Source organism: Phyllostomus discolor, chromosome 7 (genome assembly GCF_004126475.2).
Source record: "Phyllostomus discolor isolate MPI-MPIP mPhyDis1 chromosome 7, mPhyDis1.pri.v3, whole genome shotgun sequence".
Taxonomy (NCBI): Eukaryota; Metazoa; Chordata; class Mammalia; order Chiroptera; family Phyllostomidae; genus Phyllostomus; species Phyllostomus discolor.
Window position 1 is genome coordinate 132,516,196 of NC_040909.2, and position 13,086 is coordinate 132,529,281.

A 13,086-nucleotide genomic window follows, 5' to 3' on the forward strand; every position below is an offset into this window, starting at 1 on the left:
CTCGTTTCCTCCCACTCACGAGACCACGGCCTTCAGCCTCTCCTGGAAAGTGCCCCTGATCGCCACTCTCCTCCCAGTGCAAAAGGCTCGTCTTCCTTCCATGCTCTGCTTCCTGCTGCTCCCCCCTCGCTGCTGGGAAATGCTAGGCAAGCAAGAGTGGAGCTTCCTTGTGTGACTATGTCCACACAAGAGTGCAGCAAGGATAAAAGTCATGTTAACCACAAGATCACTGCTCTTACTGCACTTAGTGAGATTTTAAAAGCAATTAAAATTGGGTACACATGGATAATAATAGAGAAAAATACTTTTAAAAAGATCCAGCTTTTTCCTAAAACAAGGGAAATTATGGAATCTGTATATGCATTTCATAAAACATACACGGGGAAAGCTTTAGAAACCTAAACCCAAGCCTCAGTAAACCAAGCCACACTTAGAAAAATGAAAGCTGATTTTTATTTTGTCATCAACAGCCATTCTTTAAACATGAACATGCATACGTAATACTCTACGCACACATCACAGCTTTTAACGTTAGTTAATAAAGGTTAGACACACAACACACATCCTTACAAAAGAGTCAAAATGCAAACTTAAACTGTAAAGGAGAGTCTGACTGATTCAGGAAAGGGCGCATCGGGTACCATTTGTACAACACAGTTACCTTAGACGTCTTCGTTTGGGTCGAACGTGAAAAAGCGGCGGTAGAAAAGAAAGTCGTTGAGGGTTTTTAAATAGCAGAAGAGGCAGTTTTGCCATGCAGGAGAAGCAATATTAAATATTAGTTTTCAAAAAAAATCCACATTTAAAAATATTTAGTTCAAGTCACAGAATTTTTCTCAGTAGAGACCCCAATGCAATGCATAATTAGCTGCCTTAGATGGCCAGTTTGAAAGGAAAACGTCCCTTCAGAGTGTAACTTTACTGATTTTGGCACAGAAAAGAAGTCTTAAGAACGAGAACATGATTTAAAAAGAGGGGAGAGGAACAGAGGAAAGAAACGAAAAGCGAGCGTAAACGAGGAGTAACTGCGATCACTAAAAAACTGTGCATTCCCAGACGCCGCAGAACACCGTCTTCCATCCGCAGCAGGCGCTCGCTCCCGCAGTGTTATTGCAGCATGGATCGAATTTGCTTCGAGGTAGTCTCGTCATTCAAATGTTTTGTTGTGTACCTAAAAGTGAAAAAAAAGACTGAGAATTAAAACAAACAAACATTATCTGCATCAGGTTCCAAAACCACGACAGGCTAAGCGCCAGGCCAGGCGAACCTCCGCCCCAGCTCCGACCCTGCCCGGCAGCCAGCGCTCACCCAGAGCAGCCGACAGCTGTTCGCTCGTGGGAACTGCCTTCTTGAGCTGATGCAGGTGGCTGAACTCCACCGTAAACAGCTAGCTGTGCTTTCTCACTCAGAGGAAGGCTATCGTCGCTTCAGCTCAGGGGTCAGCAAATTGTCGCCTTTGAGCCAAATCCCACCTACTACCCATTTTGGTATGGCCTGTGGGCTAAGCATAGTCTTACATTTTTAAATGGTGGGTGGGGGTGGGAGTGGGATCAAAACAAGTGTAACACTTCACGTGAACGTGAAAATTATATAAAATTAAAATTTCAGGTTTACTCAAACACCGCCATGCTGACTCATTTAGGTACGGTCTATGGCTACTTCTCACTACCATGGCCGCGTGGGGTCGCTGTGACGACGCCATGCGGCCCACGAAGCCTCAAATACGTGTTTCCTCTCTGGCCCTTTTCAAAAACTTTGCCGACCAGGCAGATGTACTTAGCTTTAAGTATGTAAACACAAAATTAAGACTCTAAAAAAGAATCACGAAGAGTTCTTCTTACGTTAAGAGAAGATTCACCATAGGATTCTTTGATAGTAAAATTCAACAGGCAAGCCTACCGTGCGTAAGGCACGGCTCCTGGAGCTAACGAGCTGGCAGAGGGAAAAGGTGACACAAGGTGACACTGTGTTTCCTAACGCAGGGAAGGGGCACACCTAGGAGCGCAGGGGGGCGGCACGGGGCAGGGCCCGAGAGACCAGAGGTGACCAGGGCGCACAGACAGGGGGGCCACAGTGAGGAGCTGGAGATGATGCTGAGGGCACTGAGGCCGGGGAGGGAGGATGCCAAGTGGAGCAGCCACGTGCCATCTCACCGGTGTTGTGAAAGGACCGCTCTGGCTGCTGAGGGAGCAGGAGGAGCAGCCGAGGGACCAACCGGCCGCTGGTACAGGGGCCTAGGGGACCAGAGCCTGGACGAGAGCGGGAGCAAAGGAAACAGGTGCGCAAGGCTTGAACAGAACTTAATGCTGAATCGGTTAATTTGCCTCACAAGAACTTCGCACAGTCAGCTGTCTTTAATGATTATTTTAAACAGACATGCACCTATTGTCTGAGTTAAAGAAATTAAACTCTTACTGCTTTCACTTCAAATCAACTTAAATAGTGAAGAAATATCTGAACTCAAGCAAATGCTGAGAGAGGTACAGAGACAAACACGTGCTTATTAGGTACCTGATAAACTGTCTACAATGTTACTTAGAATCACTTCCAAATTGTTCTCCTATTACAGCACCGTCACCAGAGTGCCTGGCACATAATAGGTGCTCAATCAGCATTTGTGCATCAAGAAGGTAAGGGAAGCAGCCAGGCTGAAATAAAACTCCATAAAGGCACATTTACATTGACAGTGAGGGAGCACAGACTTAACCTTTCTGTTTTACTTCCCAGTGGCATATTAAGTGTGGACAGCTACGCATTATCCTATTGATGTCAGGGAATTTTCCCTTTCCTTCCTGCAACTGGAGAGTAGAAAGAGTGAGTGACGCGCACAGCGAGATCTCTGCTGCCCAGGACTTGACGTGTCACTGCCCAGCGATGCACCGCGACACCCCGGGAGCCGCGAGCGTTCTCCTGTCGCCCGACGCCAGCTCTCGCTCCTGCTGAGGGGTGATGCGGCCAGGAGCGCCCAGCGGCCCTCAGAGCCGTCCCTGGACGGACCCTCGCCAGATGTGTACTGTCATCCCCACACTTCTTCACCAAGCGAAGGCCAGTGGCATCTGGTGCACGTGAAAATGACGTACGAACACAGAAGGGATTGCTGCGCTTCGTGCGCAAACCCCTTTTCCAAGTGCCCGTGACTCTCCCTCCTGAAGAAAAGCGACTGTGCTTTACCTTTACTCTGGAACTAAGTAAAGAGGGCCGTTCCCTAGCCCTGAACCCTGGCTCCCAGTTCTGGCTTGCTTTCTCCTGCAGGACCAGTTCTTTGGTCCATCTATAAAATGCAGACATGATTTGTTGCTTTCTCCTAATCACACACTGTAAGTTGGAGAAACTGCATAATTACTACAGAAAAGCATTCAAAATAAGCAACATATCTTTGTATACAATTATGCTCCCTTTTTAAAATTTTTGGTTATTTGCTACTGGCTCTAAGAAAAACTCTCTGAGGAAAAAGAAGTGGGCACCTCTTGTAAACTGGCTATTCTCTGAAAAAGAAAATGACGCGAGAAAACGTGTTCCATTGTGCAGAGGTGTAAATGGCAATGAACCCTTGCGTGGTGCTTTCAGGACTACCAAGTGCTTTCCCAACCACCTCACTTCTGCCTCCAGTAAAGGGCCAGGCTCCTTCGGTCTGAGCAGGGTTTCTCCAGGAACCAGCGTTACCTATGAAATGGGGCGCCTGAGGCTCACCCAGACCTAAGGCAGGAGCAGCCTCTCTGGAGGCGGTAACCTGGGAAACTGCATTTTCCTATCCCCCCAGGTGACTCCAAAGCACACCGAGGTTCAAGCACACAGCAAACGATACAGCATCAAACGTTTCTCAAGAGAGCCGTCCTGACTTTGAAAATGGATTGTGACATTTATTAGCTATGTAATCCTCTAGTTCCTCAAGAGCTTAAGATACCTCTTGTACAAGGAAGGCTCCGAACACCCCAGGCCCGCCACCTACCTCACAGAGCCGTGGTAAAGATTGTATAAAGCCGTATACATGAAACTGCACTGTAGGTGTAGTGACATAAGAATGTTACTCGTTATCACCTCTACTACAGGAATCAGGTGTATTATTTAACCTTACAAAGCTTGGCACATGAAAAAAATAAGAAGCAAAAATCTGTTCACTAAGTAAAAAGAGGCAAGAGTTAAAACTTTTGTTTTTGAATGTGCGTTACCGACTCAGGAAGAAAGCTGACAGGTGGCTGCCGCTGTGGTGCTCCTCCTCCCCTCCCCTCCGAGGCCCAGACGGACTCCCAGAGCCTGCCCTGCCCCTCGCCCCCTGCCCCTGCCCTGCTCTGCCTTGATGCCAAAGTAAGAGACTGAACTAGCTTCAAACTCTGACAAGAAAACTGAACCATGGTTTTAAAATGAGTACCTGAAGCACAGTCCCTCCAAGGTAAAGAAATAATGCTAACACCTCCTAGCCCTCAAAGACCTCCTACTGTTGAGAAAGGAGTCCTGTCTCTTGCCGGCTCTGGGGAGCCTTGCCCAGCAGAAAAGAGAGGGCTCGGGAGAGGAGCCGGGCTGCCTGGGACTCGGGGCGTCTCCAGGAAGGGGTCAGGTAGGAAAGTTCACAACACCTCAAATGCTGGCAATACCGATGGAAAACCTCCGGAGTAAAACAGCCCAAAGAAGTGAGGCTTTTGATAGGTTGTGGCTGAAGGAGTCTGACATTTTAAGGGGCTTTTTCCTCATTTTACTATGTTCCTTGATCATCCTGATGTTGATTTAGGACAGACCACCTCTGCTCTGGCAGCCGCTGAGTGCGGCACGCTCCCCACAGTCATGCACAGTTATCTGATGGTTGCGCTCAGCTAGCGCGACACAGCCCGGACTTTGCTTTCTGACGCCGTGCCGGGAGTGACCACGATTCCCCACGGAACAGGGGAGTGTGACATCCACGGGAAACCCCTCTGTTCTATCGTGTGCACTGCAAAGCACAGATGGCGTGTCACCTCGGAAAGTCACCCCAGGATTATGTTATGTCCGTACAGCTTTGTGTTTGAACACAAAAACACAACTAACGAAACAATCGTCTTCAATGTTGAGGACATTTTATTACTAATAAATCTCTGTAAGGTAGAGATTAGATCACAGTTAGGTTAGTAGAGTCATTATAACGCGCCAAGATTTTCACTTAGAAATATCCCAGGCTTCCCAGCAGCTTCAGTAACTAAATCAAGTGAGTCTAAGCTGAGAGAAGACCACTGTCTCATGGAGCTGGGACTGTGCACCAGAATAAAGGACAAAATCTGGAAGGATGCTTACCAGAATGTTAAAGAGTGGTTCATTTCAAAATAGTGAGACTTCATATTTCTTTCTCTTTAAAAACTTCCATGTTTCTGGATTTTATTTACACTAGCCTTGTAAATAAGCAACCTCTGCTTCAAGAGGGGCAGAGGGTGAAAACCAAACTCTTTAGCCAAGAAATAAAGCCGCTATTCTCATCACACACACACACACACACACACACACTCTTCATTATAAAAATACTGCGGCCAATATTTGAAGCAAAATGACCATTAAGCAAAACGAGACCTTTACTCTCTAACGCAACATTCACACCCACCGCTTCGGGCTACCCTCACTGGGAAGCACCTTCTCACGTCTACCTTCTGACCCACGCGTGCCCATACCCACCTGAGAGCGTTGAGAAGGCCTTCCACACTGTTAGGAGGCTGGTCCTTTAGGACTTTGATACAACCTTTCATCTAGGAGAAAAGGAAACAGAAAAGGTGAAACATCTATTTTTCGTCTAACATTCACGTTCGAAATAGTCATACTTGAGCACTACAACCAAGAGGAAGCACACACTAGAAATGTAATTATCCTTTTTTTCTTTCTTAAAGGTTTCCCCCCCCAAGGGAGGAGAAAGGAGAGAGAAAGAGAGGAAGACAAACATCAGTGTGTGGTTGCCTACTGCGCATCCCCTACTGGGGACCTGGCCCACAGCCCAGGCATGTGCCCTGACTGGGAATCGAACCAGTGACCATTTGATTCACAGACCGGCACTCATTCACTGAGCCACACCAGCCAGGGCAGAATGTATTTACTAAAACAGGAAAAGAAAAATCTACCTCCATCTTATTATTTCCAGTGTATCAGTCAAAGAAACTTCTGAAGAACGAAGTCAGACTGAAGCACACCCGTGCTCACGGGCAAACTCAGGGGCAGTCAAGGGAAACTTCCTGAAAGGGCGCTGAGCGGCCTCCTCGGGGATGAAGCAGACACAGTGGCCAGGAGAGGGGAGCTCTCCTCTCCAGAGAGATGAGCCATGACAAAGGCGATAAAGGGTGCTGCCCACGGAGGGCAGAATCTGAGGAACCGCAACGACTCCCGTAGGGGAGCTTAAAGCAGGCCTTGGAAGCCAGGAGGACGCTTTAGAACCGAGGGGGCGGCAGCAGGGACTGGGTACAGCCGTGACAAAAGGGAACGAGTCGGTGGAGATGGCATGGAAGGAAGACGAGCTGCTTGCTGTGGAAGAGCACGGCACAGCAGACGCCCACCGGCTCCGGAGGCCACGCAGACGTGGGTTTCAAATCCCGCTCCGCCCTTCACTAGCAGGTCCAGTACTTGATTTCCTAAACTGTAGTCTCTCTATTAGTGCAGGGGAGGTAATGCCTACGTCTTAGGAGTACTTGCACAGGTAACGGGAGAACCAATGTAAAATCCCTGGGACACAGGAATCACCCAATAAACAAACGCTCATTTCTCTCGCCCTGTGATGGACACGGATGAACGCAATCAGCACCCCGGACGGGAAACGCCGAGGGCCTGAGCCGCCGTGAAAGGGACGCCGGAAGATGGCGATCACCCAACACTGGTTACAGTGGGCTGGCCAAAACCTGTGTGGCTTTTTCCGTAAAACAAATTTTTCTTTTTCACCGATAACTTCATTGATTTGGATATTTTTGAGTATGCCAGCTCTCTCCTCTGCGGTACAACGCTGACTATTCTCAACAAATGTCTCAATTTAATTCATCGCTATCAACTGCAACCGCTCTGCCCAACCCTGGAGCATCGTCCAGAGAGAAGTCTCCAGCAGGAGACTTGGCAAGCCGCTTCGGACACGTGGATCGGTCACAGCACCTCGTCCGTGCGCTGCACACATCTTCTGCTTCTCCTGTGTGTGGTTCGGCTGCCTTTTCCCTTTCTCGAAACAGTAAGGCACAATATGCCAGAAGTGCGGTGTGTTTCCTTCCATCTCCAATGTTAAAATGGCTACATACACAAAAATTCACCAATTTTGATGTGTTTTTTTTAAATGCACGCTGATACGGATCACAATACAATCTAAAAAATTGTTTCAAGTGAAGTTAAAAACAACAAAGTGCTGCTAGAGCCATCTTATGGGGGAAAAAAACAAACTTTTTTTTTACCAAACCAGTAATTCTGATGGACCGGGTATGAGAGGATGAGAAGAGAAATTACAAAAAAGAAAAACTGAGGCTATAGTCACAAATTATTATGAATGGGAGGAGAAAGGAAAATGTGTAATCTTTGACTTTTTTCTTGGAGCACCTCTACTGATATTTAGTAGCATGGGACAAAGGTGTTCACATTTAAATGGAAAAATAATATAAGAAGAATAAACTCTGTGTTTTGTGTACTCAACTGAAAACCTGCTCTTGCCCTTTCCCGTATATTTGGAAATCAATCTGTTGTTTGAAATGGCCTTTGGTCAAAGGAATGAAAGGACACAGTAAGATTTTTTCTTACATCAGATTATTTGTTTATATTGCCCAATACACAGAAGGACCCCTTGCGAGCGTGAGGTTGCCCTACCCTACGAGGCCATCCTCTCAAAGACAATACAGTCACCCTCCAGCAGCCCACCCACCTGCAGGCAGGCTCCAGGAAACACCGCAGGGGCAGGAGACCAACCCCACCACGATCGCAGACCGCCACCCCGACCTCTGGGACGGAGAGCGGCCTGCCAGCTCTTAATGGCAGCGTATGCCCTTCAATCGTGGAAACTGTCAAGAAGTACATAAAACAAGTAACTTACATCGATTTTTGAAGTTTTGGCAAATGCTCCCACTGGATGTACATGGTCATAGAGTATTATGACGCCCACCATTACCCTCAAGCAGAATGACACTGTCTCTTCGTTTGTAAATCTGCTTCTGTACTCCCTGGAGGGCAGAAAGGACATGGGCGGGTGAGGCACACCACACATCAATGAGCCGATTCAACTCTCAAGCTGACGCTCGGAGAGGAACCTGTTAATCTCTGCAACGACAGCACACATGAAGCCGCCCTCTCCCTTTCAATGGGGTTCCCAGACACGAGGTGGTATGGAGCAGCTGGCACCTGCATGTTATGGGCTCTGTATGCACCTTCTGCTAGCAGAAATCAAGACAACTTTAGAGAAATCCAGAGTAGCCCCAGAGTAAAAGTTTGGGAATGGGCACTTTGTAAAGGTTGCTATCACCAGTATGATGAAAAAAGTCACTAGCTTAAGAGCAAGTGTGCCTGCTAATTTGAACTAAACACATTAACTGTATCACTGGATTTTAATTTTCTAAGATTTGATCACATTAGTCTCTCACTGGAAACAGGAGACAGAACTTCTGTCTCTACAGGAGGCAGCCTGGCACAGTGGCATGAATGCAGAGGCAGGCTGAGACATCCAGACACACGTGCGGGGTCGGTCACAGGTATGCACACGTCCCTTCATTTCCCAGGGCCTCAGTCTCCCAAATGAGGAGGAGGAGGAGGAAGAGGATGATGATGATGATTCATAGCTACCCTCTTGCTTCATAAGGTTTTCCAATAAGACAGTGTATATGACAGTGCTTTGGAAAATCCAAAGCTCCACAAACACGGAAGTTCTCCAGTACAACCATACATATTTCAGGAACCCAGGAGGGAGCCTCTCTGCCTGTGTGAGGAAAAGCCGGCCAGACGACACTGCGGCCGACGTCATAAATGGCTAGAGAGGGGAGGAGCCCAGGGGAGAACCCAGGACCGGGGTGAAAAAAATGAAGACTCAGAACTAACACTGAGAGAAAAGGATATAGAAGAATAAGGCACGGTTCTTTGTTGAAAAGGGAGAATGAATCAAAGAGCTTTAAAACTCTTCCCCTACCTGCCCCGCCCCCCTTAAAAGGAACCACAACATCCACATTATGAAAAGTCTAAGTTAGTCTGACTGGTCTGACACACCTGGAAACCAGCTGGACTTCACACTTAATCAAAGGTTACATTAAGCTGCCAAGTAATTTTAATTCTATTCATATATTAACATTGGTTATCTGGGATCTACTTAATTTTCACCTTCCAAATACGACCTATGCGTATCTGGACAACCATTTCGCAGGACTATGGAAGCTGAAAAGACCGGTGATACTCACGGCGTTTCCAGCATGACTCTGCACACACTAGCCATGGTGCTTAGACAGTCTGTGGTGTTTTCTATTGGTAAATTTTTATTCTGTAAATGTGTACAGGGAACAAAAGAAGTAAAAGTGACAGAAAGTTAGTACCTGAGTACAATTTTAAACTTTGCATAACATCTTAGCAACTTTAAAATCTGGTTCCTACTCTTACTTTGTAAAAACCACACACTTGATTCTAGGCACTGCCTTAAGCTCTGGAGACACATCTACAAGCAAGGCAGCCAAGACCTGCTCCCCTGAGTGGCTCTGACACTATGGCTGAGTGGCGACCACCACGGCATGTAGACAGGAGGGGCTTGGAGGCAAGAGGTATGTGGGTCTCATCCCCACTGCACTGGGAAGTCCCTGGAAACATTTTAAGCTGGGGAGGAAGGGAATGTGGTTTATGTTTTACGATTACTCGGCTCCTCTTTGGAGGAAGGACTCTAGTGGGCAGGAGTGGAACAAAGAAGAACAGTCAGAACAGGAACGCAGTAATCTGGGTGAGAGTGTGGGGCGCTCATGTGGAGAGGTGGCAAGAGAGGGATTCGGTTTGCAGATTCAGCACACATTTGGGAGAGAGCCACTAAGACTGTCTGATGGAGTGGACATAGTGGGTAAGATGAAGAAGGGGATTTAGGGTAAAAAGCCGTAAGTTACTTGCTTGTGCAGGCATACCTTAGACATGCTATAAGTTTGGTCCAGACTGCAATAAAGCGAGTCATAATCTTTTGGCTGGGGAAAAGTCTTGTCTTCAACTTGTGAAAAATGCAACATTTGTGAGATGTTGCATTTCAGTAAAGTGAGGCACAACAAAAGGAGGTATGCCTGTCAGTGGTTCTATTAACTGAGACAGGAGAGACTGGGGAAAAGGCAGAGGTGGGGAAGAAACCACAACACCACTTAGGTGTGGGCCATGCCTCCAGCGGGAGGCCGCAGGTACGTGCACACAGGTGGGCCTCGGGAAAGGGGCAGCACTTGGGGGACACATCTGGGAGCCCATCAGCTGGGAGACGGCCTTCAACGCCACTGACTCACTGTGATCATCGTGTCTGCCGACGGGCGACAAGCATCAATGCAGAAACACCTTCCCCGGCAATGCTCACCTCTGATACAAACTTTGTTGTGGCATCGCTTAAGGTTTTCAGCATTGGGGTTGCTTCAGCATAAAACAAAGACATTCGATTTGCCAATTCATTATTTACTTCGTTTTCCCCTTCTGCCTGTGTGGGAAATAAGAGCACCTGATGAAACCAGTTCACAAACTATTAAATACTATCTCATTCACCCAAGTACCCAGGTCAAGTGCCTGCCTCATTAGTGTTTGCTAAATTAATCTAATACATGCTCCTAAGTTATGTTTCAACCCTCAAGTATTGTTAAAAATAGAAAGATTAAAAATGATAAAGCCATTTTTAAAAAAGATAACCTCTTTAAAAATACAGAGTAGGGCAAACGTAGGTTTACAATGTTCGTATGGAAAATAATAAAATAATTAATAAGTAATAATACCAGAATAAACTGTTTCATGTACTCACAACTGTAAATTTACTTTTGCCCCAGCCTGTAATTTAAACATTAAGAATGAAATAAAACACTGACAGGCTGCCTTCTGTGTACAAGGGACTATTCCAAATGCTCTGGAGGACAGGCAGAGGACCATGATGCTGCACCTGCCCCCACTGGTGACACACAAGCATCCACAGTGACATGCTAAGAGGCGACGATGGCCAAGGGGCAGGGGGAGACTAAGTTAGGCTGGAAGAATCCCAAACGGACTCACAGGAGAGTTCAGCCTCTGCAGGTGGTGATGGGCAGGTATACCTGGTCAGTCGGAGGGGAAGAGCATGTTTTCTAATGACTTGGAAGAGTGTAATTCCATGTAATTCCATGTACTCGGTGTAATAAGGGGCAGCAACTGGTGAAAGACAAGGTTAGAAAGGAAGGTGGGGGTCGGGGTGCAGAGGGCCTTAAATGCTGCCAGATCTTTTGTCTGTGATGGTAAACCACTTGCAGCATCAGAACAAAGGAATGACAAGTAGGTCAATTTCCTAAAGAAAGCTAATGAATGACAGTGGGCAGATTGTACCAAGAAGGAAGACTGTAGGTCAGAAAATGAGTTCTACTGCTACAGAACAATCGCCAGAAAGAGAGTGAGAATGAGGCTCCCAAGAGGATGAAACCGGGAGAAGATCTGAGAGGTACTTCACTTGAAAGGGACTGGATTCACTCATAACTTCGGGTGGTGAAAGACAGTACAAGGTGATTTTAATGTCTTTGGTCTTCAGTGATGGCAGGAGGCACGTAATAGAGAATCACGTGTTCTGCTTGTGTTTATTCTACACAGTGGATGTGAAGAAGACAGATGATGAGGTCAGTCTCACGGCAGGAGCTGGACTCCGCAGAATCCAACTGCCGCAAAGAGCAGATGCCTGACGGGAAAGAAATCTCTCCTCACACTCGAGGACTGACTTGGGAGCAACCACATCATAAAATATTGATTCGATGAAAAGGGGAAAAAAAGAATGGTGTCCTTTGGCATTTTTTCTAACCTCTTGTGTCACTCAGTACTCTTTACATACTTATATTTCTTTTTTTTAAAACATTTTATTTATTTTTACACAGAAGAGAAGGGAGGGAGAAAGAGAGGGAGGGAAACATCAATGTGTGGCTGCCTCTCGTGTGCCCCCTACTGGGTCCTGGCCTGCACGCAGGCATGCGCCCTGACTGGGAATCAAACCGTGACTCTTTGGTTTGCAGGCCGGCACTCAGTCCACTGAGCCACACCAGCCAGGGCTATAATATTTCTTATTAAACTATCTACTAGAGGTTAGGAATGAACCTAGAAATTTGTTTATTTTCCATACACTATAGGCCCTCAAAATACAACAGAGAAGAAGATAATATTTTCTCCGTATTTAAGGTTTTACTTCACTTGACTCCCTGGAGGCAGAAAGGGTATGAAACAGCTTAGACGAGAAGTCAAGAGGCTGCAAGCCTGAAGAGACCAGAGCAGATGCCCTGCCGGCCAAGAGACAGGCACCGAAGGAGTGCCCCAAGCTCACGACCTCGCTGTCCCCTCTTGCCAACATCAGTTCTTTCTGTCCCAGGCCAACTGCTCTCCAGGAGTCTTCCATTCCAAGAACACAGAAACAAAATACTCCACTGATTCACAAACCACTATGCCATTAAGATGATAATACATAGAGAGGTCTGGTAAATACCAATGTTATATACACAAAAAATAATTTTATTGAAGTAGTCATAGGAATTGAGGTGAAAAAGTGGAGGAAAAAAGGTAAAAACACTATATGGTTTGCTACCTCTTGCTCTTTCTTCCCTCAGCTGTGGTTGCCCACCGTCACCAACTTAATTGCTAGCTCTAACTTTATCAGAATGAATGAGCAAATGAATGAACAGACAGACAAGCTGAACACACCAAGGGATGAGTTACTGCCCCCCCTCCCCCAATCACAGGACTGACTTACTGGGACATTGTTAATCCTCATGCGACTCAGTGTTCTCCTGTAGTAGCTGAAGTCGTTCTGTATGGCAGGGTTTGTCATCTGAAGAAGACAGTGATGACAGAAAGATGTGTTACACATAAATGACACTGTGAATATTAAGTGAAAAATCTAAATACAGTTTTCCAATTAGCAATAACATTTGAATAACTACAACTGGTATTACCAAGATGGCTTTTTTCACTTAA

The 13,086-nt window shown here is 46.6% G+C and overlaps 1 protein-coding gene across 9 annotated transcripts in view; it reads right to left on the reverse strand.

Moving 5' to 3' along the window:
* Positions 1–430: 430 nt before the first annotated feature.
* CYRIB (CYFIP related Rac1 interactor B) overlaps positions 431–13,086 on the reverse strand; it is a 131,260-nt gene continuing 118,604 nt past the window's right edge. For all 9 annotated transcript variants that reach the window (XM_028533944.1, XM_028533942.2, XM_028533945.2 and 6 more), the window contains 6 exons: positions 12,863–12,940; positions 10,481–10,597; positions 9,351–9,430; positions 8,003–8,129; positions 5,635–5,705; positions 431–1,171 (listed from right to left, as the gene is read on the reverse strand). In XM_028533944.1, coding sequence (XP_028389745.1) covers positions 1,108–1,171; positions 5,635–5,705; positions 8,003–8,129; positions 9,351–9,430; positions 10,481–10,597; positions 12,863–12,940 — 537 coding nt within the window. In that variant the 3' untranslated portion in view covers positions 431–1,107. The remainder of the gene's footprint in view (positions 1,172–5,634; positions 5,706–8,002; positions 8,130–9,350; positions 9,431–10,480; positions 10,598–12,862; positions 12,941–13,086) is intronic.